This window comes from Manacus candei, unplaced genomic scaffold (genome assembly GCF_025592945.1).
Source record: "Manacus candei isolate 608988 ecotype Guabito, Panama unplaced genomic scaffold, ASM2559294v1 h1tg000043l, whole genome shotgun sequence".
Classification (NCBI taxonomy): domain Eukaryota; kingdom Metazoa; phylum Chordata; class Aves; order Passeriformes; family Pipridae; genus Manacus; species Manacus candei.
The window spans coordinates 16,211,105-16,237,544 of NW_026138091.1; the positions used below are offsets into that span (position 1 = coordinate 16,211,105).

A 26,440-nucleotide genomic window follows, 5' to 3' on the forward strand; every position below is an offset into this window, starting at 1 on the left:
TACTGTTTCCTTACATTTACATTTTAAATCAAGTGGAATGTTAAAAGTTTGTTACATAAAGTAATTTGTGAATCTCTTAATGAAACTTGATTGCACTTAAATGTGACATATTTTGGTTGTCAATTCTGATTCTGAAATATCACCTTGCAAGTTGGAGAAAATGAATTGTTCACTGCTCTAGGCAATAAAACTAGAATAACTACTAATGAATAGACATTGTCTAAAACCACAGTAGAAAAGATATAGTCAGCTATGTTGTGAGTGACAAGAAGTCAGGTGTGGATGATAAATAGTGCTTTATTTCATGAGTAGTCCTACTAAAATGGCATAAAATATCATCTAGTGTGAATAATGATATGCATATTCAGATTTGGTTCTGGAGCTGAAACGAAGCTCATTATATAACTAGTGCAACAAGTTCCATCACCCACTGTACATGAAGTTCCTATCTCATATGCTTCTTACTGATGTGTACTGGATTACAAGAGACACTGGTAAATGACAATACAACATACAGTTTCTCCTTCATTTTCCATTACCTGATGATTAATACAGTAATTCTGCTCAGAAATGAACTGGTTACAAACTCATACAAATGCTGATGTGCAAATTGTTTGCATATCAGCAGGGCCTGCTGCATAAGGGCTATGGACCTTATGCTTTGTGCCTCAGTTTCTGCCCTTTATAATTGTTCCTTTGTTTTTATTACATTTTCCTAGCTTTTTTCCGAGATCTGAAGCAGAAGTTGTGTAGCCAAATTCCTCCAAGGGAAAAGAAGCTACAGCTCCACTAAACTGGAATGGAATTGTTTGTACTCGAAAAAATATTGTACTAATCCTTAATATTTTGTATTCAGAAAAAATATAACTTTTGTTAAAGTAATAAATTTTGCAAAATTTCAAAAAAATTTGACTTCTTTTTATTTCTTAATCCACAGGTGGTATGCTTAACAGATTCTCAAAAGATACGGCAGTACTGGATGACTTACTTCCACTTACAGTATTTGACTTCATTCAGGTTTGTAGAATAAAAGTTCTAACTTTTTCTGGCTTATAGCAATGTAAGCTTTCAGTTGTACACCATGCAAAAGAAATCATATCAAATTTTTTTCAGTCTATATATCTATTTATATAGCTGCTTATCCTATAAGTCAACTGTATTGCTTCTTTTTTGAGTACTTGCCTATATGTGTACCTCCACTGTTTGTGCAAATCACTCTTGATACTCAGGCTCAGAAACATCTTTGTCCCACAGGGTGCATATCCCTGCTGCTGACCACATTCAACTGCAAGACACAAAGGGCATTCCTTTGTTTCTTTCAGTTATCTTTGCTCGAGATTACTATTTTTTTATGCTATTTTTTGATTGCAGTCAATCATTTTCATGACTTTACCTCCTTAAGCTCTTCTGTTCCCATTTTGCTAGCATCACCCTTAATTAATTTATCTTTTACTGAATATATTGTTGGCTTTCTGTTCTTTTATTTTCTATGGAAATGCCAGCTTTTCCTTAGATGGAACTGGTTCCCAGAAAATTTTTAGAATAAAAGCAAATCTTTCCTGGCCCCCCTGTTCCTCTCCACCTTTTTTTTAGTTGATATACAGGTCCAACCTAATCAACCCAAACACTCTGCTGTACAGATTGCCTGTCTCCATCTTGAGTTTGCTCTGTTTTTCAGTCCCTACCAACACGATGATCTGATAAAGACAGTATTCCTTTCCTTATATCTTTGTTAGTAATTGATAGCTTTGGCTCATGACTTCAGAGAGGCCAGTGCAGCTTGACAGGAAGAGATTCAAGTACATTACACCTCTACTTCATGCCCTGCTGACATTGTGAAGACTTGCTGAATGAGTAAACATGGACACTGAGACTCTGACTCATTAGTATAATCTTCGCTGTGATCAGGAGTCACTACTGTCTTTTCTGGTGTAGCCATTTTGCTTCTGATATTTTGCATCTACCATGGGGATGTTATTCCAGAATTATGTTAGTTAGTCTGCCTCTGCATTTCAAACTTTCTACAAGAAACTGATTAGTTTTTCATGTTTTCAAGAATCAGAAAATCTCAAGATTTGGCTTTTCTGTTCTGATGCCTTTCAGAGGCTTACCTGTGCTCTAATGTCCTATAGGTTCACCTCTATCTCCTCAGTCTCTACAGCAGAGGTTCCTGGACATGCATGATAAGCTGCCCTGTCTTTCCAGGTTCTTCTGTTGAAGATCATTGAACGTACCCACTGTCTTGACTCGTTTTACCAGTCATGCCTTCATAAAAAATTCCTTCTGATCCTTCATAGATTAAGACTTGTTTGGCAGCTTCAGACTTCCCTGGACATTGCTAATGAAAAAAGTCAGATTTCTCTGAAAGATACAGTAAAGTTATACATAGGACGTTTTCTTTCTGTGCTGATTGTTGAAGAGTCACAGAATGTGGAAGAGACCTCTGGATCTAGGACCTGGAACCTCTACAGCCCCTCTGCTTAAAGCGGGTTCAGCTAAAGCAGGTTGCTCAAGGCCAAGTTGAACTTGGGATATCTCCAAGAGTGGAGACTCCATGAGTCCCCTGAGTAACCTGTTCCAGTGTTTGACCATCCCCAAAATGAAAGTGCTTTTTCTTATTTTTCAGTGGAATTTTGTGCATTTCAGCTTGTGCCCATTGTCTCTTATCTTCCCAGTGTGTGCCACTAAAAAGAATTTGGCTCAAGCATATTTGCTCCACAAGAAATACCTAGTGGTATTTATATAAGCAGAATATAATTTTTAAATATATGGAAGTTATAAAAATTTGCATATACAGAAACATTTATAATTTATATAAATATAATAAATACCACCGACAGTCATACTAGAGATCCCCCTAAGCCTTCTCTTATAAGGGTAAACCCAGCTCTATCAACCTATCCTTGTATGTGAGTTGCTCCAGTCCCTTTATGATCTTCAAGACTTTTCAATGGACGCACTCCAGTATGTCTGTATCTCTCTTGAACTGGAGAGCCCACTGGAGATACAGTCTCACTGGTGCTGTGAAGAGGGGAAGGATCACCTTCCTTGATCTGATGGTGATACTGCTGCTGTTGGCCTCCTCTGCAGAGTGATGTTGCTGCTCCATGGTCCACCAGAACCCCCAAGACCTTCTCTGCAAAGCTGCTTTCCAGTCAGTCAGCCTGTACAGGTGCATGTGGTTATTTCTTCCCAGGTTCAGAGATCTTTGGCTTCTATATGTACTGGGATGCCTAAATTTGTGCCTGGTGGAGATGGAAACAGTCTCTGCTAACCTTCAGTTTATATTTGCTAAGTTCATCCTTCTGACTTCCCTGAGAATTTGACACAGAATTGTAGAGCTGGTTTTTACTCCCTCTTCTATGAGAACAAGCTGTTGGATGACTGTGGCTAACTGCTTGTTTAGGGACACTGCCTTCTTCTCTATTGCAGCTGTAGATATCATGCCATAGTTCTTCTTAGTACTTTTAGGGGCATTAGACATACCAAAGGGTCTTCCTTTTTAGGAAGCAGGGCTTTTCATCCATGATTAATGAGGCTTCAGGATGAAAGAGGCGAGTGTTACTTTCCAGTCCCTGGGATATACCCAGTTGCCCATAAAAGAAGTGGCATCAACCTTTCCATCAGTGACAAGAGATAGCATCTGTGATACGTTCTCTGACAGCCATCTGACCAGCTAATGACTGCAGTAACATTACCACTACTCTTAACATTCATATTGGTCTTCTTCTAGTGTTTGCAGTGCAGTCACCATTTCTTGGAGATCCTCCATGTGAGATGCTACTAGCACATAGTGTTATCCCTAAGGTTTAATATAGTCACACTCAAAAGGTCATAGTGAACTCACTGAACATTTATACCTATGGTTATACCTGGTTTTCCCTAAATAATAAACTTGGGTTTGTTAATCAAATTGACCACTGCAGTCATTGCCACCCTGAACCCTTGCTGAGTTGCTGTCTCTACCACCAGCTGCATTTTCCAAACTGGGAAATGTTGGAAGATGTCTCCCCTTCTGACCTTTGTCCCAGGGCTGAAAGCTCAGCATCTGGGGTCACTGCAGCACAGCACTGTGGCTCTTAACTGGGCTGCATGAGACCTCTGCTGCCATTCCTCAATCATATGCCAATATAGTTGGCTTGTGTTTTAGATTTTTGCTTTTGCCTTTTTAGAGAAGGTATCATCTTCTGTCTGACTTTACACTTATTTTGTGTTTCAAGTTTATGAAGTAACACAAATGTTCATATTCAGCTTTTTATTGAAATACCTGTGGGACCAGCAGTGAGAACAATATGGCATCATAGTGACCTTTGCAAAATTTGAGTAAATGACATAAATGGGAATTATAACAGTCACTGAGTGACTGTAATCTCAAGTAACGTGAGAGCTGTATAACTTGGCTCGATATCAATTGAACAGCTCATTTGCTTCTTAACAGTTAGAGATACAAGTGTTACTAAATTCTGCAATTCGAAGTAATGAGTAAACATAAATCCATTTCTTGCATTGCTGCAAGTGCTATACAGCCTACCCAAGCATAACCCACATATGTCACCATTCTTTAAAGAGAAATGAGAAAAACGGTGAAAGAAATCATAGAGTCATAAAATCATTTGGGTTGGAAGGAATCTTAAAAATTTCTAGTTCCAATCCCTCTGCCATGGGCAGGGACACCTTCCTCTACACCAAGTTGCTTAAAGCCCCATCCAACCTGGCCTTGAACATTTCCAGGGATGGGGCATCCACAGCTTCTCTGGGCAACTGTTCTAGTGTCTCACCACCCTCACAGGGAAGAATTTCTTCCTAGTATCTAATCTAAATCTACACTTTCAGTTTAAAGCCATTCTGCCCTTAGCTTGTTGCAGTAATTTTCTTTTATAGACTTTGATGTTGCTGTTGCACTACTCAGATTTCTGATGAAAAAAATGTGTAGGAAACTTAGAATGTGCTTACCTGTTCATGGAAGACTCTAACTTGGAGCACTGGTAATTTAAATCCTTCCTTGAATTTATGTAAACGTAGTAGCAAAAACACCAACTGCGGGTTTCTTCCTAATGTGAAATTACTTTTGCTTTCCATCTGTTTCTTTGCTGACTGGTCATTTGCAGTGATGTTTCAATGCAATGTTCATAATTTTGTCCAAATTGTCATTTTGCAGTCAATTTATGCTGGTAAGTATGCAGCTTAAAGTAGATGTTTAGTGTTAAAAGTAACACCCTGATACAAAGCAGTGCTTTGCGATTCTGTGTACACTGACATACTTGATGTTCATTAGATTTAGATATGAGACAAAAACAGTCTAGGTGCTTAAGGTGCTTCTAGAGTAAAGATTGAGATCTGATTTAGCTAAATCTGTCTGGACCTACTGATGATAAGTAGAATGGTGGTAGTCTCTGGTGGGTTAAATAGATTAACTCTGGAACGATTTTGTTCCTTTTGAGTCATTTGTCACCTTAAACCACCTTTTTGTTCTTCTGAAACTGCTAATTTGTCATACCACAAGTTCTCATACAACTTATTTCCTGTCTTCTGATCAGGATGAATAGTAGTGCTAGTTTCATATGTGGGTTACAGTCCCTTGAGCAAGCAGTGAGGTACAACTTGCCACTTTTTCTGATCCTCAGCAAAATTGCTTTGCCCAGAACCTTCGGGAGACTGGCATTCAGCTTCTGACAGTCTTGGACAGAGTCCAGGCAAGACAGAGACAGCATCAGTGGGTTTGGTGGGTGGCTGCAGATATTGCGAGTGTCCTTACAATTTTAACTGGAGAGTGAGTGTCTAGTTGCCATTGTTTTTTGTGTGGCTTCATAATTTAGAAGCCTGTAATACTGATTGTACTACAGAAAACACTTCTTTCATCTATTAGAAAAGATGGCAACTTTTTCCAACAGGTTATAGATCTGGTCCAAGTTACTTGTGATCTTTTCACGGAGGTTTGTTCTCAGCTGCAAAGACTACTTAGGTTAGCAATTTATGTTTGTTGAAACAATACATGGTTGCCATGGGAAGGAGATTCATCATCAGTCTCTAGTCTATAAAATGATAAGTTTACTATATCAATAGTATTTTTCTTTCATTCTGCAGTTAATACTGATTGTGATTGGCGCTATAACAGTAGTCTCAATATTACAACCCTACATCTTCCTGGCATCAGTGCCTGTGATAGCAGCCTTTATTCTGTTAAGGGCATACTTCCTCCACACTTCTCAGCAGCTGAAACAACTGGAATCTGAAGGTAGGAGCAGCAAAATTGGTAGACTTCTAAATCCACAACAAATCATTTGAGAAGTGATTCCCCCTTTCTCCTCTTTTTTGCCTTTTCTCCTGCAAGACATTGTCTCTGGGAGCAGAACATGTATCTCCTTAAAACCATGGCTGTTACTGATCCAGCCAATAGTGAGTGCTCTGCTGCCAAAGAGCAATAAAGAAGGTCTTTTTAAAGATGGGCTTTTAAAAGCCCACTGCAGCTGAAAACAAATAAAGGCCTGACATATATTTTTCTTGAGAGTAAATATAACTTGCAAAATTGCGATCAGACTTGGTATGTGCCCTTTGAGTTTGTTTCTTTGTAAGAAAAATTACAATTGATATATTTTGATTGCAAAGAAAGCTTGCAAAGAAAGCTTACTTCTGAATAAGTTATTTGACTAAATTTCCTTCCTCACCCCCCATTAAGAGAGCAAAATGTTCCAAATAAAATTGAAAACCTCATTCTGAAGTGTGACTTTGTAGACGCAGGTACTGCTGCCTGGCTCTACAACAAACTGGCAGATCCTCAGCAAATCAGTCCTGAATCTTAAACAGTGATGATCCTCTTCCATTTTACTTAAGTGTAATTCTGAAGTTCCTCAGATCTAAGTTTAAATTTCTTTGATGTTCACAGGGAACCAATATTGGCTCACCACTTTTCATGTAATGCAAGATCTGCTTAAAATTACCATGTCAGTACAGTTGAATCCAGAGCATTAAAGTACTCTGCCTGTGCTAAAAAACCTTCACATGAAGGAGTTATCAAAATTACAAGAATTAATTTTGGCTGGGGAGGAGTAGCCTTTCTCTTGTGGCATCTTACAGAAGGCCAGGAGCTTCCCCAAGTAGTGTGCTAACTATGAAGAAGTAATGTGATCCCTTCCTGTCAATACACTGAATGCAGTTTCAACCCATTCTTGAAAAGACTGTTGGTTTTTATCCTGTGCTAGGATTACTTCAGTCATGTACTCCAACAACATATGTAAATCACACACTGACAGTAATTATGCTGCTGTGAGTTAGAGCATAGAGGGGTGTGTTTGCATTATATCAAAGGTATTTACTTATCTATGTTTATGTTGTTCTAATTTAAACACTTTACAGCTCGGAGTCCAATTTTCACGCATCTTGTAACAAGCTTAAAAGGGCTGTGGACACTGAGAGCTTTTGGGCGGCAACCGTATTTCGAGACCTTATTTCACAAAGCCCTGAACCTACACACAGCAAACTGGTTCCTCTACCTATCAACACTGCGCTGGTTCCAGATGAGGATAGAAATGATTTTTGTTGTCTTTTTTGTTGCAGTGGCGTTTATCTCTATCATAACTACAGGTATGGTAACTTTAACGGAGTACTGAAATGGAAGCCTTCTTCTTCTCTTTAGCAGCTCAGCTTTGGAAACTTCTAAGAGAAATAAACTATTACAAAATCTAGCATTCGTAAGAGTCACTGATTTAAGTAGGTTGTAATAGTAAACACAATTTAATTAAAATAGAAATTACACCATTGTTATCTGCAGTCTGATATTGTAGAGAACTCATTAAAGGGATTAATCTGAAAATAACTGAAAAGACAGAGCTTTCCTTTTCTTGACTGTAATTGCTGTAAAAGTAATCTCATGTTTTAAACCACATTACTGTACTGAGCAGCTTGGATGTTGATTATCCTCTGTATAGCTCAAAGGTTTTTAGTAAATATAAGTTCCTCCCACTTGCAAATGGCTAAGACATGCAAAGTTTTAATGATCTTTTAAAGCCACAACAATAGCAGAAATGGTCATCCAGTTCTTTAATTCCCAACCCACTGACCCATTTTTCTATGTTAAGTTTTGCAAATTCCATTCAAAATCCCCTCAAAAATGACTCACAACTCCTAGTAAGCACAGTACATGAATGAGAATCACACTGTATGTTGCTATCTGAATTGTATTTTAGCTGGGGCCCCTGACTGGCCAGGTGTAGCCAGCCTCCAACAAGCAGAGAATAAGAGACTGATGTCCCCAAAATGTTGGAATAATTCTGTTCTATGGGAAAACTCACCTATAGATTACTTCAAATACAATTTTTAATTCACTACGCTTTCATTATGTTTGGGCATTGTTCTACTTCTCCAGATTTTACACTGAACTTTGTGTGCAGGATCTGGTCACCAATACTATGGTCACTGATGAACAAGAATTTGATGATTTGTGGAGGGGTTTTTAAATCTAATATTCAAATTTCATTCGATCGTACTTCAGTGTTGAAAAGGAGTTATGTAAAAGTATGCATTTTATCAAATATTGTATAGTTTATGAAATGCTATCCTCTATTTCTTGTATAAGGAGCTCTCCTTATAAAAAAAACCAAGGACACAATCACTTCTGTACAAAAATAGGCATGTACAGTACTTTTGTTACAAAATAGACTATTAGTTTCCCTAAAATTCACAGGGAAACATCCCCTGCTACCCTTCTCGTTTCTCACTTTGTGCCCTTACTAGTTTGGGGTTTCTTGTCTTATTGTTTTTCTGGATATTTTACTTAGAAGCACTATTAAAAATGTTAAAATTTGTCATCTTGCCACCATTGTAACCTTTACTGTTACGGGCAATAGGCCCTTGGAGCAACAGTAAATTGCTTTTCTGAATCTGTCAGCTTTCATGAGGAATATTTTGCTTTTATTGCTTAATTCTGTAATTACTCTGATAACAAGATGTGTATAAGAAAAACAGGAGGTTTGCTGAAGAAAACCATAGAAGAAGTGGAGAAATCATAGAAAGGCATATGGCTTAAATTCTCAATTCCTTTTAGCACATAGTGAGGTTAAAAATTACCAGTAAGGTAGTTTAAATGCTTGTATTGTATTGTATTGTATGAACTCATAAAATCCCTGGGAAATCCCACACTTGTAACAGCAGACAATTAAAGCTAAAGAATTTATATCTGCATCTTTGTGAAACAGTAAGAAGATGTCCTCTATTTGCTGAAGAAATGAAAATGCAAACCAGTTCAACTGTTTTGAATTTTGAAGTTGTTAGCTGTGTTTGATGTTTTAGTTAGATAAGAGTCATTTCACAGATTCATGAGTGTTGGGAAAAGGTCAAAAAGATTACAGAGACCTGATTCTGTTTACAGCTTAAGTACCAAGATTTAATTTTTTCCTCTGTCAAAGCAAGATGAGGGTTTCTAGTGAGTTCAGTGCCAAAGTCAGGTGTTTAACTGGTGATTAACAGTCCTTTGTATGATTAATAAATCCATATTTTCTCCATGATACAAAAGAAGAGAGAGTATGGATACGCATTTTAAGATGTATGTGCTAATTTTCTCATTTCTATTGATATTTTATTTGCATAGAAATTGAATGTGGTTTTTCTCTCCACAGGTGATGGACCAGGTAGAGTTGGGATTATTCTTACTTTAGCTATGAACATTATGGGAACCTTACAGTGGGCAGTAAACTCAAGCATCGATGTTGATAGTTTGGTAAGCATAAAATGCACTGTGCTGTGCTTTCTTTTGAGGAATTGCCTTTTTTGGTTGATTATGGTTGTGCAGTGAATTATCTTGAGGCAGATGTGTCAGAAAAGTTCCCCTCATACCTTTGGAAGCAACCTACTGGCTTTGGTACTGCTCAAACTGAGTTTTTCCATGATCAAAAGTTTTCCTGGCCTACAATAAGCAACTTGCATTTGACTTCCTTGGGAGTCTTTTTCTGGTTTTAGCTAAAATACTCTCTGACATAAGGCTTTGTATGTATTAACCCCTTTAATTTTAAAAGGTAGGATTAGCTTTAGAACATAATATTTCACAAGGCTAACTCATCCTCACCTATTTGTTGAGATATGAGAAGCAGACAGTAAACTCATAAAAGAATATGAGTTCTTACAGTTTTTATCATACATTGGCTTAAATATATGAAAATTTTAGCTGTTATGTTAAAATGTAATAGTTACTTGTCTCATTACACTTCAGTCATTCTAGGATGTATTTTAGGCAGAAGTCATGTAACAAAATACAGTAGCCTTAATAAACCAATAAAAAACTTTCTGAGAAAAAAAACCCTCCCACATCCAGTCATACCTTCTCTGAACCCTAACTTTGCTTCTTGAGCCAACCATTTCAGTACTGGAAAACAAACAAACAAAAAAATACGGCAGATCTTAGAGACCATTAAATCCTCATTAGTTTAAATGTGTTGTCATATTAAAAATATGTAATTGGGGCAGATGGTGACAGTGAAGCAATATTTGCAGTCCAACATATTTTTTTTTAATAAGTAATCCTGAAGGAAATCCTTAAGAGCCCCCAAACTGGGAATTAACAACTTACAACATCTAATCTCTTGTTTATACATGTGACTGCTGATAGTCCAGAAAACTAATGGCCATTCAGGGACACCTTTTTTCTGTCCTCCAAATGTTTTATGCTGGTTCTTTCTTTGCTTGTCAGAAGAGCCTGTCTTGAAGGGCAAGCACTTTGTGAAAGGGCTTTGTTGCTGTAACTACTAGACGTGCTGAACAGCGATTACACGACTGATAATGAAGTAAAATGTGCTGTTAATAAATCACAGAATCACAGAATTGTTAGAGTTAGAAGGGACCTCTGGAGATCATCTAGTCCAACCCCCCTGCCAAGGCAGGGTCACCTAGAGCAGGTCACCCAGGAACACATCCACGTGGGTTTTGAATGTCTCCAGAGAGGGAGATTACACAACCTCCCTGGGCAGCCTGTTCCAGTGCTCTGCCACCCTCAACATAAAGTTCTTCCTCATGTTGAGATGGAACTTCTTGTGTTTTAGTTTTTGCTCCTTGTCCTATTACTGGGCACCACTGAAAAGAGTCTGGCATCATCTTCTTGGCACCTACCATTCAGATATTTATATACATTAATGAGATCCCCTCTCAGTCTTCTCCAGACTAAACAAGCCCAGTTCCCGCAGTCTCTCCTCACGGGAGAGATGCTCCAGACTCTTAATCACCTTTGTGGCCTCTGCTGCACCCTGTCCTGTAGCTCCTTGTCTTTCTTGTACTGAGGAGTGCAGAACTGGGCACAGCACTCCAGATATGGCCTCACTAGGGCCGAGTAGAGAGGCAGGATCACATCCCTCGACCTACTGGCCACACTCCTCCCAGTGGCACCACAGGATACCATTGGTCCTTCTGGCCACAGGGGCACTGCCGGCTCATAGTCAACTTGTCAGCCACCAAGACTCCTAGGTCCTTCTCTGCAGAGTTACTTTCTAGTAGGTCAGCCCGCAAAAAATACAACAGTGACAACAATGTTCACTCAGCTCTCATTTGTAAACTCCATCTTAGCCCTGTAAGGCATGATGTGATCACTCTAAGCGTAACAATCTGTATACAAATAATGTGCACATATTACATGGCTTAATACAAACTGAAAGTGTTTCACAAGAGCAACAGGAAGTCTTACTGTAGAATTCAAAGGGTGTTTTGATAAAGAAGAACTTCCCCTTTTTAAAAATAGAGTGATATTAAAATGTAATCTATTAGTAGCAATAAGGAAGTAACTCCCTTTTCCCTGAAAAGAAAATCTCAAGTTGTTCCAGATATTTCTGAGTACTTTGCTCTATATTAAGCAAACTACTGCACTGGAGCACTGGTTATATTGTATTAATGAGAGCCTTCTAAGGTACATCAGTTTATTGGTGAATCCCCTAGACATCTTTTAGCAGCAAGTAACTACCCACCCCCATTACATGAATTTTCAGGTATACCAGATGACAAACTAATAGATATTGCTGGCAGTATGATTTTCCTAACATTCAAAAGCTGCTCCTGTGCACAAGCAGATAAGAATAGCTTAACGGTGTCAAGACAATAAAACTGCTTTACTGGGTGATGAAGATGTATTATTTTCTACTCTGTAGTACTCTGCATTTAGCATTTCCCTCTTTAAAGTATTTTACAATTATTTGGTTAAAGATGTACTGCAAAGTTTTGCCTGACTTAATAGTCTATTTGGTCATACTCTGTTTTTCTCTCAAAGAGTACTTTGAAGCTCCCCACAAGACCACATCGACTAGAACTGACACATCTCCACCTGTCTCCAGTTATAGATATGCATGCACCACTCAGTGACATCACTATTACCCTTCCTTGAGCAGCTGTGACATCTGTGCTTACAAGACTGCAGACAAGCATGCCTGAGTGAATAGCACATTTGTAGGCAGCAGTCTTTGGTTGTCAGAAAAGTGGGAGTTTTCTGCAATGGTTGCTGCACAGTTGAAAGCCATGCCCAAAGGAGTAGCTGCTGAACTTAGTACACAATATTAAGCTCCTACTGAGTTGTTTTACAAAATATTCAGGGTACAGGACATGAGTGAAATAAATGCAAGCAGAAGGACAGAAAGACAAGAGAGTAGGGAAACAGGATCATATGAAAAAGGAAAAAAATGTACTGGAAGAATTACTGGCCAAACAGAGGGGTAGGTGGCAAATTTGACTTTATTCCACACAATCTCCATCTTGAGTTTTCCATGACACTGGCACACATGTTGAAGAATTCTGAGTTTCTAGGTCGGTTTTTATTTTTACATACATAGATATTGTCTTTGAAGTAATTTCTATTGAACAGATTTGGCTTTAACTGAAAAATCCCTATTATCTCTTAATACCCCAAAATGGTTTAATGGTTTTGGCATTTCATTCTCTACAGCCCGGATACTTTATCTGCTCAGCTTTTTTCTCTTCTTTTTTTTTTTTTTTTTTTTAAATTCCCAAATGTATGTGGTTGGTCTGACAGCTATACATTTTTTCATTTAAAGCTACCAGTTAGGCTAAATTTGTTTCACTTTGATAATTTCTGCTAATATCCCTTTAGTTGGTTTTCAGTCTTTTTTGTATACCTCTAGACAGTCATGTAGTATTTTATTTTTTTTTCCTTCATAAGGAAATAGAAAGTAAGTTTTCAGTAAGTGTTGCTTTCACAGAAGCATTAGCTAGTCCCAGTGAACTATTTTAGTGTTTTATAACCTCCTCCTTCACTGATACATATACTGCAGTAGCAGTGCTTTAACTGTAAAGGACAGTTCCTTTTATCAGGGAAAGAGAAAATGCCATGCTTTTACTGTTGCCAAGATTACTTATATAAGGAGATATAAAAAGAATCCCCCAAAGAGATACTAAAACCAAACTTGTTAAACCTCATGGTGCCCCACCCTGTACATCAGGGATGCTGAAGAATTAAAGTAATACATGGTGGAGAAGAGGATCAAATAAAAAAAGTACAACTGTAAAAAATAATGAAGCTGACTTTCATGCTTTTATTTTCCCATACTATTTCTCCTTTAATCTGTTCAATCAATTTTTTTTCTTAATCTAGGACATTATCTTCATATACCTTTTACTACTATTGGCAGAAAACCTGAGAACATTGTTAATTTCCAAAGTTTAAGTAGACTTAATATTTGACTGCAAAATCTGCATGAGAATGACAGTTCTCAAACTGAGGTGTTGGTCATCTGGAAGAGAACAGAATCAAGAAAAATTTGTTAGAATATTTTCTTTTCTGCCTGCCTGCACAGCAGTGTGAAAAAGAGAAAAAAAAATCAGTACAAGTTTGACATGAACTCAATATTTCATTTTTCAAGGTTCGAAGAGAAGTATATGTCCTATAAGTGCACCCAAAATGTAACAGCAGAAAATATCTAAACTCAGCAAAACCATATGGGCTGCCTACAGAGTCAGTTTTTGCAGTGACTTAATGCACAGGGTTTTTTTACAACATGAACCATTGGACCAGCCTCTCATAGGATCTCTCAGTTGTACACTGCACTTTCCAGGCAGCATATTTGTGAGGAGGTGATGTCTTGCAGCATGTGTGATCTGGAGAGGGTGACTGCTCTCTTTTTAGCAGAAGAGAACATAGAGCCTGAATAAATTAATTGCATTAGATTACTTGTAGAAGAATTACTTCTTCCACCTTCTGGAAATATACATTACATGATTATATTATGAATTCTCCTTCAATGTTAAGAAGAGTTTAAGTGATATTAATGAGAAAATAAATTAAAGATTTTTCAGTATTATTAAAATCTCAGTAAAATACAATTAGGCAAGGCTAAAAATAGTGTACTATGTTTTAGACATTTTTAGATGGAAGTAGTAAATATACTCCTTTATTCAAAAGCACTAGTTAAAGAATGTGAATGTAACAGGCACATTGTTGATGGGAATAATGGATAAGAAACTTGCTGTCAGTTACACTATACCTGTCATTGTGAATGACAGATTTTTGCCTGTGAAAGGAAGAACAGATATTTTTGTAAAATGTTACTGACATTTATGCTGCATTCTGCCCAGATCTTACTCGTAATTCAAATTATAGAACAAGGAAAGCATCCTTCTGAATTGATTTAAAAATATTAAACAATCTAAAGTATCTGCATATGTGACTAATAAATCTTGCAGGGTAGCTGGGACATAGGGATGAAATTTTCTGTTGTATGGGAAAACTTTTTGTCCAGCTGGCTTCATAGCTGATATTAGCTAGTGTGTAGTGGTAATAATGGGAAATAATGGAAAATCTCTGCCTATACAAACATTCACAGCTCTTGATGAAGCCAAGTGGCTATATGTCTATGAAGATAAGATTTCTGAAAACAAATGTGCCATCAAATTAAAATAAATGCATGGTGCTCATTGTGGGATTTAGTACAGAAAGTCAGATAAGGAGAAAATTGTCAGTCTGATCCAAGATCTTCCTGTTTGTATCACCAAAATGAGATTACTTATGTACATCAACATGGTGATGATGCCTTTCCATCTTGTACAATGGTTGAGATGGAAATAATAATCCATAGGCTTGGGTGTTAGCATGCTTTTTAAAACAGTTTTGTTTCAAGATGCTGAGATATAAGCTGTGATCCCAGTATTTCCTTGCATTGTGTATAAATTTGCTCCTACATAGAAAATCTACCTAACTGTATTTCAGTCTGGATCTAAGAGCAGAAAGGAATGGTAATACATCAAGTAGAGACACTTTGCAGAACAAAGATGTACAAGGAATTTTCCACAATACCACTAGAGATATTTTACTCTGAATACTGATTAGAGAACTAATGTTGTTTATGGGGACAAGTTTTTGTAAAACAAGAAATCTAGTTAATTAAGTTAGTTGGACTAAGGCACTTAGGAACCTGAATGTAAGGGAAAGTCATGTCGTCTTCCAGTAAAGAGCTGAAATTTATTTCCTGAACAGGAGAAAAATAGGACATTTTGGAGACTCTAGGACTACCAGCATGAATTATATTCTCTGAAAGTGTATTAGAAATTAAAGCCTCTACAGAATGGATTTTAATGTTAACCTAAACAAGCTATGTGTGGGAGGTCAAGAAGCAGATAGCAAAGAGAGACTTGACAAAATTGGAGTTAGGCCTGCAAATGGCTCAAAATCTGAATAAATGCTTGGTCTCAATTTTTAGTAAATGGGCAGTGTCTAAACTGTGGAGCAAAAGGTAGAAATGAGACTTATAATATCTGAGGTGGGAATTATATGCAAAACCAGCTAGAATCCCAGTCTCCTTAAAATTCCTGTACAGTTTGTGGAGAGACACATGCATCACATGTGAGTTGGTCCATATAAAATTGGAGTCTTCAACTAGGTATGTTTGGGTTCTGCTGTTGGACATTTCAGTTAAACATGTGAAACCAGACTGGAACAATGCTACCCAGACCAGGTAGGACCAGACATCTCATCCTAGGCTTCAGGAAGAACTGAGTGAGAGCCTAGAAATCTAGTAATGGCCACTTCAAATAAATCCAACAAGCTGGCAGTGGTGGTGGCACATGATAGAATAACATCTCTCACTTTTTGTTTAGGAAGGAGAAATGAGAAGTCATTGATGCCACCATTGATGCTGCCATCAGTTTGTTAGTATGATGGAAACATTCTTTAGAAACAATATTTAAGATTTAATTAAAATGTGATGCTTATAGAGTGGAGTCACTTATGTTTGGTGACATAAGGGTTGCATCACACTAACCTGATAACTGTGTTTGATGATTATTTTCCAGACAAAAGTAATGTAGTCGACCTCATTTGCCTTCAGGAAAGCATTGGCCGTGGCTCCGTTTCAGGAATTGCCTAAATAAAGGAACTGTAAAATCGTTAATGAGTTGGACAGAAAGGAAATGGCATTAAGCTGTATGCATTAAGCTGTAGGGAGGCTACTCAACAAAGATTAGATTTGTGACTGAGCTAGTTTTAATCTTTCTTAATGCTCTCAACAAAGAAAAAAATGTGTTGAAGAAATCCGCCAAAGGCACAAAGCTGAAATGCAATGTTGACATGAAGGATTCTGGGAGTTGAAAGGTATTAGGTGACCTCAAATAGCAAATGTAAAATAGATATCAGTAACCAAAGTGCAATGGCTTGAATTTAGGGACTGCTAAGAATAACCTCAGTTGTAAGTAAGGATCTCCTCGGTTAGAAATGTCTAAGATGGAGGAAAGCTTGGCTGACCACCCTTAAATCAAAGGGTGACTATAAGATGTGACTGTGAACACACCCTAGGATATGTTAATGGAGATAGTCCTGAGATAGATAAGGAAGTATCAATGCATTTGTACAACGTGCTTGTTAAACATCGTCCAAAATGCTGTGTACATTCTGGTCAGACAGGAAAGCTTGATTTGAACTAGGGTGTTTGGAGAAGGAGAACATATGTTAAAAAAGAGGCTTAAACTTGGATTTTCTTTAGTCCTGGGGAACAAAGGGTGGTGGGATCTAAGGTGTCCCTCCATAAATGGATGGAGAAAGCAACTAGGAAAAACTATTCTTTATAATTTAAAATTAATACAGTTTTAACAACAAAGTGGTCTGTGAAGTAAAAAATATGTTTTTTGACCACCTGAGCAGTGAAGTTGTAGTGAAGGAAATGAATTAACTATTTACTAATTGATCCTTGACCCATTTAATAAAAATAAGATCAAGAGGACCCTTTATAGTCCCATGTTCCTTTGAAAATTCATCAAGACTGCTACTAGCAACTTCTTGAAGTTCATGAACTACAAGACTTGATTATTTCACCAAATATATGTAACTACTGATAAAAAGTTAATTATCATGGAACATCCTCCTAAGTTTTTTTTAACCATAGATAATTTCTCATAAATACTCAACTCTTACTGTCTGATGATTTTTCTTCTTGATGCTACTGCTTTGCATCTTTAAAATTCCACACAGTCTGCTGATCTTTGGATATCAGTCATTGTTCAAGGAACTTCAGGTTTTGGGCAACCCTATACAGCAGGAAGGAGAGGAGTTTAAGATGCCAGGGTTGCTTTTATGATTATACTTTCTTTACTCAGGTTATCAGGTTAATACAGGGGTCATCACAAGTTTTCAAAATATGTTTTTAAAGGTGGAAAGAGCTATTGTATCAATTTAAAAAGGAAGCAAGACAAATCACATATTGGACCAATGCCAGTAGTACAAGCACAATGTACTACTGAGATCAGCTCAGTTGGTTAGAGCATGATGCTAATAGCGCCAAGGTTGTGGGTTCAATCCCTCTGTGGGCCATTCACTTAAAAGTTGGACTCAGTGATCCTTGTGGGTCCCTTCCAACTCAGAATATTCTGTTATTCTGTCAATCTAGAGCTCTGTACAAGAAGTACCATACCTTTGAAAATTATATCATAGTAAAGCTTACACAGAAATGAGACTCACTGTTATGGATAGGATTTAGGAATAATTTTATTTCATTTGTTTTGATAGTTTAGAATTAGTTACAGTTAGAATACTGTTTGTTTTAACTTGCAGATGCGGTCTGTTGGACGAATATTTAAATTCATCGACATGCCAACAGAAGAGACAAAAAGCATTAAACCACAGAAAAATAATCAGTTTTCAGATGCCCTTGTAATTGAAAACAGGTATGTAAAGGAAGAGAAGAACTGGCCATCCGGGGGCCAGATGACTGTGAAAGACCTTACGGCCAAATACGGTGAAGGAGGATCTGCTGTGTTAGAAAACATTTCCTTCTCGATAAGTTCAGGGCAGAGGGTAAGACACTGTTTTGTTGTATTTGTTCTGACTTCTATTAGCTTAACTATAGAATTGTCATTATAAATCTATTCAATGACTAACGGGGAGTTTGAGTCCAGTAAGGTTTTGTAAATGAAATTTTTGCAAAACAAAATATCATCTGAAGTACCTGAAGAACAGACATGGCTTATGTCTGTTCTTAAAAAGAGCTCATCTTATTGACTACAAACAAAAAAAGAAGGCAAGGAAAATCTGCCTCAGTTATTCTGGAAGTCTTGGCACTATTTACAGCTCAGTGAAGAACAGTGGGGATGTTTGTTGGTCATAAGGAGCAGAATATACTGATAAAATATGTATGCAGCAGTTCTCCAAGTTGTATTCCTGTGCCTGAAATTGTCCACCTTCTCCTGGGGAGAGGGAAGCTTGCTGGTGAGCGCAGGTGCTGGGGGCAGCCTGACCCAGGTGGGGCAGGGCATGAAAGAATACTGGCTGCTGTGCCAAGGGTAATGCACTGGTGATTCCGGCAGCCGGAGGGTGGAGGTACCGTCCTGCCCATTCCATGAGGGCTCTATGCCACCCTGAATTATTATATTACAGACCATAAAGAGCTGTATTCTTTAGAGGATTGACAAACCTCTAATTAATCTTCATGTGTGTTTGGGGTTGGATTCAAGAAAGAGCTCTAGTTTAAGGACAGCATTTAGGTAGAAGTTTAACACTTTGCTTCAAGTTCTTGCTAAAGTACCAACCTTGATGGGATGGAAAGAAAGGTTGATGTGATTTCCTGAGCTGGAGCCATACAGATGAAGAGGAGATTTTAACTGTCCCACATAGATGAGAAAACAGGTCCAGTGACAGCTCCCTGGCTTTGGATATCACCAGTCTCTGCCAGATTTGGTAGATCTCTCTTGGTTTAACTGAACTGAATGTTTCATCTACTAAGTTTGAGGACACCAAAATTTTGAACCCAGAACTCTGACTTCCTGTAGCACCATCCTGAAGCCTATCTGCCTTGAAAGAGAGACACCTGTGATTCCTGGAACTCGGAGATGCAGGTGCTGCTGCAGTCTGGTGGATTTCCTTCCTGGAAAATCCCATGAAACAATGGAGTATGAAAGATAAAAGATACTTTTGTACTGTACAGAGAGAAGGCAGAGCAGTAAAAACAAAGATCATTTTTTCAAGGGCTATGTTTCAAATTGGGTGATGTACCCTGGGTTTAGATGTAAGCATGCTCCTTTAGCTGGTGAGGATTTTTCTCTTGCCAGAGAAGGACATGTAAACCAAACAGGAGAGGGGAGAGCTCTGCTATGTTGAGACGTAGAATAGAATAGAATAAAATAGAATAGAATAGAATAGAATAACATAGTCATCTAGTCCAGCTGCTTGACCACTTCAGGACTGACCAGAACTTAAAGCATTGTCCAAGGGCATTGTCCAAATGCCTCTTAAAAACTGACAGACTATGGGCATTGACCACCTCTCTAGAAAGCCTGTTTCAGTGTTTGACCACCTTCTTAGTAAATAAATGCTTCCTTATGTCCAGTCTGATCCTCCCCTGATGCAGCTTTGAACCATTCCCACCATTTCCTCTCACTGGATCCCAGGGAGAAGAGATCAGTTGCACCTTAGCCTCCTCTCCAAACTAGACAAGCCCAAAGTCCCTGGCCACCCCTCATAGGATATCCTTTCCAGCCCTTTCACCAGCTTTGTTGCCCTCCTTTGAATGCATTCAAAGACTTTCACATCCTTCTTAAACCGTGGAGCCCAGAACTTGACACAGCACTCCAGGTGAGGCTGCTCCAATGCTAAATAGAGCAAGATAATCACCCCTTTTGACCAGCTGGTGGTGCTGTGTTTGATGAACCCCAGGAGGGGGTTTGTCCTCTTGGCTGCCAGCTCTTGATCCTGTTGTCAGCTCCAGATCCTCTCTTCAGGCTGCTCTTCAGACCCTCCTATCTCAATTTATATTTGTGCCTGGCATTACTCCATCCCAGGTGCAGAATCTGACATTTGGACTTGTTAAATATCATTAATCATTGTCCAGTGCTCCAATTTATCTGGATCCGTTGGCAAGGCCTCATGTCCTCAAGAGACTCGACAGCATTTCCAGTTTGGTATTGTCAGAAAACTTGCTAATGGTGCATTTGACTCTTGCATACAGGTCATTCACAAATATATGGAACAGAGTTGGCCCTAGGATTGAGCCCTGAGTAATACCACTGGTGACTGGACACCAGCCAGATGTAGCCCCATTCACTACAACCCTTCAACCAGTTGTTCACCCAGTGCACTGTGAACCCACTCATCCCACAGCTGGAGAACTTGTCCTGAAGGATGCTGTGAGGGACAGTATCAAAAGCCTTACTAAAATCCAGAAAAAACTACATCCACCACCTTTCTTTCATCCACATGGCAGGTGACTGCATCATAGAAGGATATCTTATTAGTTACACAGCCCTTTCTCTTTGTGAACCCTGTTGACTGTGCCTGATGGCATTATTCTTTAAATGCCTTTCAGTAGTACACTGTATAATCTTCCTCATGATTTTTTCAGGAACTGAGGTTAGACTAACAGGACTGTAGTTCCCTCATGCTCTTTTTGTAGACTGGAATACAAATCTACACAATCAGTAGATAGGGTAGGTACAACAAAGCACAGACTGCTCATCTGGTTTGGATGCCTGAGGCACTGTTACAAAAGGGATGCCAGGCACCAGGAAGAATCCCCTTCTTCGCCTTTGGATGTACATGGTCACCCTACAAAAGCAGACTGCACTCAGACAGGACATCACTAGCCATGTAAACCCAGATGTTGGTAAAGGCAGCATTTCAGTGTTTGCTGGGGATTGCTGCAGATATTGCTTGCTCCTGTAATTGGTCAGTGCAACAGTACAAGGGGAAAAGAGCTTTTTTAAAGAAAACTCTATGTATTATGTTTCTTCCCATCCTAGAGATAAGGAAAGTCTGCAGCAACTGGGCAGGTTGAGGACTTGCACAGCTGCTTGGGAGTGGCCAATGGCATGGTTTGTGCTGGAATCACTGCCTCAGGCCCAAGCTACCCCACTACAAATTCATGGTCTGATCAGAGTTATGCCCTCTATTTTTGGTTGTATGAAAATGGAGTAGCTTACTAGGGTGATTCAAGTGCATTCCCTACTTAGTTTTTGTCTACTGCATGTGACTTTGCTGAAGAGGGCTTCATAGCAATGTGAAGGGAAAAGGTACAAAGAGCTGGACTAATCAGTACAAGATAATAGATAAGTAAATTTCTGACTTTCAGCTAAGGGTAGGTTATCAGATTTTTCATCTTAGTTAATTTTAACAAAGCTAAGAAGTCTGGCCCAATGTTTGATTCAGCCGTTGATTTAGGCTTTTATGACTCCCAAATGAATGACATTTGCTATCCCATTGAGATCCATTTGGACTGTTCTTCACTGATGAGATCTCTAAGGTTTTTGCCTTAGTCTGTGATTAATATATGAATGGTATTAAATGTTGACTCTTACAATTTGCATTGCAGGTAGGCCTTTTAGGAAGAACAGGCTCAGGAAAAAGCACCTTACTTTTTGCATTTTTAAGACTGCTGGATACAGAAGGGGATATCCAAATTGATGGAGTTTCCTGGAACACAGTGAGTGTGCAGCAATGGAGAAAGGCATTTGGAGTGATTCCTCAGGTAATGAGATTATTGTATATTTTTGTGCCTTTGTTTTCATTGGTTCTATATCCATTTGTGCATAGTTACCTTCAAGATGGAAGTTTGTTATTTGTATGTAGAGAAACAAACAGAACACAGATTTTGTGAAAAGGGGAGTGGCATGGATGAATGGGTGGATGGATGCAATGATTCACAGCAAACTTTGTCTTTTTAGGGTTTCTATGCCACTCACACAAGAACTTTTCTAGAAATGGGAAGGTACAGCACACTTAAGCAGTAGGGTTTCTAGCCTGCTTATCCCTGCTCCTTTGACACTGTTTGCATGTTGATTCAGAATAAGATAGTGCCCCTCGAAGAAAAAATACAGTAAGTGTCCTCAGCTCTACATCACATATTATGGTTAACATCTGCATACTGTACATTGCCTGTTTTCCCTGACAGGCTGACAGCAAACAATTAAACCTAGGGCTTCTGAGTCCCTTGCCAATGTCCCTGCCACTGGACCAGTGTCTTGTATTAGTTACAGCTAATTATTAGATTAGCTGTTTGAAAAATTAATGTTATTGTCTGCATACAGTAACATTAAAAAGTGATTGCTTATTGTAAGGGTAGGAATGAAAACTGAAGAAATTAACTGCATAATTTTAATGCCATGTTTTGTATTTTTGTTGTTGAAAGCTGTCAGTCCTTACCAACAATGCTGATACATGAGTAACACGTATTGGCCTTGTCTTTTTGAATGCTATACATCAGATAGTTCTTCAGCTATAAAATGTATACAGTCTTTTCTATACAGTGTTCATTCCTTTGCAAATCTTCTGACTGAATTAATGTTGGCAGATTAATTCATGTAATATTTGAGGGCAATCTTACCAATGGGTCACTTGTAGTATTGTGAGGCAGAGGGAGAGCGGTTGCAGATCAGCTGATCACACTGTGAGGGGCCACGCAGTCTGCCCCACCTTTATCCACACTTGAGGGGTGGCTACTAACCCTAGAGACTGACAAATATGGTTTGATCCTTGGCCACCCTGGGTGACCTTCTCTTTGACAGACCCACAAGGGGTGTGCCAAACAGGGTGACTAAGGATGTCCTTTTAACTGTTAGGTGTCAAACCCTAATTGTTCTATTCCCAGCATCCTGTCTCCACCGTAAAGCTGTTGCATTTGGTTTCTGTGCATATGGTTTGTTTCCAGGTAGTGTCCTGACTGAGAAAGGTGGTTACTGTCTTAAAAAGCTGGTGAGTGTATGTGGAGTATAAAGCTGTTGTGCACTGACTACATGAGGAATTTTAAAATAGTTGGAGAGACTCTGGGACACCCAGCCAGTTTAACTAAAAAATATGCTGTTAGTTTTACAGCTTTGGATGCTGTTAAAAGATGCTGAAATGATCATGCTGGAAAAACAATGGCCTTGATTTTGCAAACACAAGGAGGTTTTGGAATTAAATTTTTCTACCTGATGATCAGTTCTGAGTTGTGATAACTTCCCTTTCAAAAATGTTGTTCCACAGTAGCCCTAGTGGCATTTATTTAAAATAGGAGTGCAAAGAAGGCACAATTCTCTCTTCTCTGTGCATTTCCACAATCATACTCTTAAATTTCCTCAAAGGCAGCAATTTTTTAGCACTTTGATCTTGCGAGAACACACCCTTTCTTTACTGACACATTACTCCTTCAACAAAACGAGCCCAACAGGGTGGTGGTGAGTCCACTGGTTGGATTAATTTCTTACCTGAGGTCTACCAGTCACATGCTGCCTGCTGAACTGAGGCTTGCTTGGCGAGCTGGCCTTTGATAGTTGACCTGTTGTCACCCTTTCTGTCCTCTCTTCAACATTTTCACATCTATCTATTCCTTTAAACTTTTATTTCTTTATTATAGCTGGCTCAGTTCTGCAGCATGATTGTTGCTTGCGATTATGAAAAGAAGTCCCCCCTTAGATCAAGGCAGCTATGCAGTGAACTGCATGTGTAGCTGCATCTATTTAGTTTGGAGGACAGGTATGTTACAGAGCTGTCCTCCAAAGCATGGCTGTATAGGATGAAGAATGCTTTTACGAGTACAAGCTATGTCTCCACTGCAAAATTTTCCTATATGGCCAAGTATAACTTTCTGTATTGGAAGGGGCTTCCTTGTCTCTCCCATAGTCATCCTTTTGCTCTCAGCCCTTTCTCCCTTTGGCATGTGGTTGCCCAGCAGGGTTTTTGCTTTCTGTCTCCAGCTGTCCTTGGGAATGTGTGGACTGAGAAGAAAACTCAATGCTTGATAACAAGTAGTCATTGTCCCACTGAAAAATATGAGGAATAATTCTCATAGCTGAGCACTCACTATAGACTTGCTAATGGTATAGAAATTATCATTCTGCAACCATCAGCAAAATTCAAGAGACATTTTTTACATGAGCAGTGTAAATTGCCCTTCTGCTAGTGAGGCGCATTGCTAGTTCATTGTTAAAATTACACATTTAGTTCAGTTCACAAGTCCCTGATATGTGGATCAGTGCCAAATAATCCCAACCTTCCATTCTCTGGAAGGTCACAAGAGTTGCCAGCCTGTTTGCATGCTTCAGCTCACAGCTCTTGTCCCAAAGCCTTGCCAAAGAACTGCACATTATGCCTCAAAAGTTCCCACATTCAGAACAAAATGAAGTTTTCAGCAGCACTTTCCCAGCAGGAAAGAGAAATTGCATATGCCACCCTGCCTTTCCCGGCAGAACAGAGGGAGCCTTTTGTTCTTAGCCATTCACCTACAGCTTCAGAATGGAAAAAAAAAAGTTGCCTTTCCTTTCCTGGGAGGCTCGCCTCCAGCAACACCTGGATATTCGCTGTCTCCAGGAGAGTCTTTGCTAACAAAAGGAGAATGGAGCTCTACCTGAGGCATGCTTCCTCCTGAAAACTTTCCAACACTCTCCTTCTCTTCCTTAACCCTAAATTTCCCAATTCAGTAGAAAAGAAGTGCTTTTCCTCCATGGGAATCTCACTGTTGCACAACTGCACAGCACAGTGTTCTAAGACACTGCTGTCTGCTCCATGCAGTGTGGTCAGAGATCACAAGATTACTATAGTTTGTGGGACTGCCAGATGACAAAAAAAAATAAAATCAGTTTTGCTCCTTTCTTTTACTGAAGAAGTGAAATTTCACGACTTTTGTATTTGAAGTTCCAGTTTTTCAGCAGCTATCACACTGTGTTCATTGATTCTGTCTCTGTCTGTCTGTCTCCAGCACTGTTTCTCATACCCTTCAGGGCTGCTCACTTTTGGAGGCTGGCTGTTTTGCAGTGTGCCTGCCCACTCGTGTCCAGTGTCCTACTGAGCAGTGCTGCTCCCCAGGGTGGTCCCACAGAGGGTCCTGCAGAGGCTGGGTTCCTGCAGGGCATTGGGACAAGTCGTCATCACCGTATTGGGGAGTGTCTGCTGCATCAGACCTATACACAGAGCAACTGGGGACAGTAGTTAATAACCCCAGGGGTTCGTTTTGGGCAGTATATAGGTTGCTTTCTGCATCATGGGTTCAGTGTTGCCAGGAGCACAGCACTTACATTTACCATGAAGCTCCATGGGAGGCAGATGTTTTGGCATCTCCAAGGGAGAACGTTACAGAACAGGTCCCAAAAAACTTTCAGGTTTTCCTTGCTCCTGTGCTCTTATTCTTGCCTGTCGATATCTTAATGTCAATGTGAAGTCCCTAAAGGACACTTATTGAAAACAAAACCTCTAACTCCGCACCTAATACTAAAGCATTCACATAGTAACTTGATTTTGTTTCATGTTGATATTGTTGCTATACTATAGACAAAGCACAGAAGGCTGCATGGATGTCATGCTGTTGTTACTGGTAACTTCTCTGTGCCTGGAGCTGCTATCTGGTTCCAGCTGATGTTGCATTTGTTCTCCAGCCCTGGGGCATGTGGGAAGAAGGGGCCATGGGTCTTTCTGAGGACCTGCACACAGGTTGCAGCGGCAGCAGCTACTCACAGTTAGGATACTCTCACTCCTTAGCAGCCTTTTGTCAACTGATCCTTAACTCTTCTGTATGCAATTGCTGAGATACTTCAGGGTCTTGATTTTCCACATAACACTTAAATCACTTAGGAAGCTTATTGCTGGCACGCAATGGCTGTAGCTGCTGATGGGGATTAATGCCCTTCAGAGGGATTGAGTTACAATATTTGGGGTGGTCAGAACATAAACATGACCATATTTATGTTCCAGAGTGTTTTGCTTATGGGTAGATGTCAGATCTAAGAAACCATTTGTTGTATGATCACACCCATTATCATCCTGTGTGAATCTGAACAAGTGACCTAGAAGACCTGGCAGATTTGCTACCAGTTTCCCCAGCCATCCATTGCCCCTTCCAATGCTCTCCTTATTTCTACTTCTTCCGTATTTATGAACAACATAAGTCTTTGGGATTCACTTGGTATTTTTTTTTTCACTTTAGACTTCTAGTTTTTAAGAATATGTAAAGATTTATTTCTGCTTCCCTTTGTAAGTAGACTCTAAACTGCCTGTGTGACTCACATGGTATTTACT

The 26,440-nt window shown here is 39.1% G+C and overlaps 1 protein-coding gene across 3 annotated transcripts in view; it reads left to right on the forward strand.

Moving 5' to 3' along the window:
- CFTR (CF transmembrane conductance regulator) overlaps positions 1 to 26,440 on the forward strand; it is a 219,361-nt gene that overhangs the window by 49,039 nt on the left and 143,882 nt on the right. For all 3 annotated transcript variants that reach the window (XR_007905881.1, XM_051795404.1, XM_051795405.1), the window contains 6 exons: positions 938 to 1,017; positions 6,085 to 6,235; positions 7,354 to 7,581; positions 9,612 to 9,712; positions 18,017 to 18,259; positions 21,765 to 21,920. Coding sequence is in view for 2 of the 3 variants with exons in the window: in XM_051795404.1 (XP_051651364.1) it covers positions 938 to 1,017; positions 6,085 to 6,235; positions 7,354 to 7,581; positions 9,612 to 9,712; positions 18,017 to 18,259; positions 21,765 to 21,920 (959 nt within the window). In the remaining variant the exon portion in view is untranslated. The remainder of the gene's footprint in view (positions 1 to 937; positions 1,018 to 6,084; positions 6,236 to 7,353; positions 7,582 to 9,611; positions 9,713 to 18,016; positions 18,260 to 21,764; positions 21,921 to 26,440) is intronic.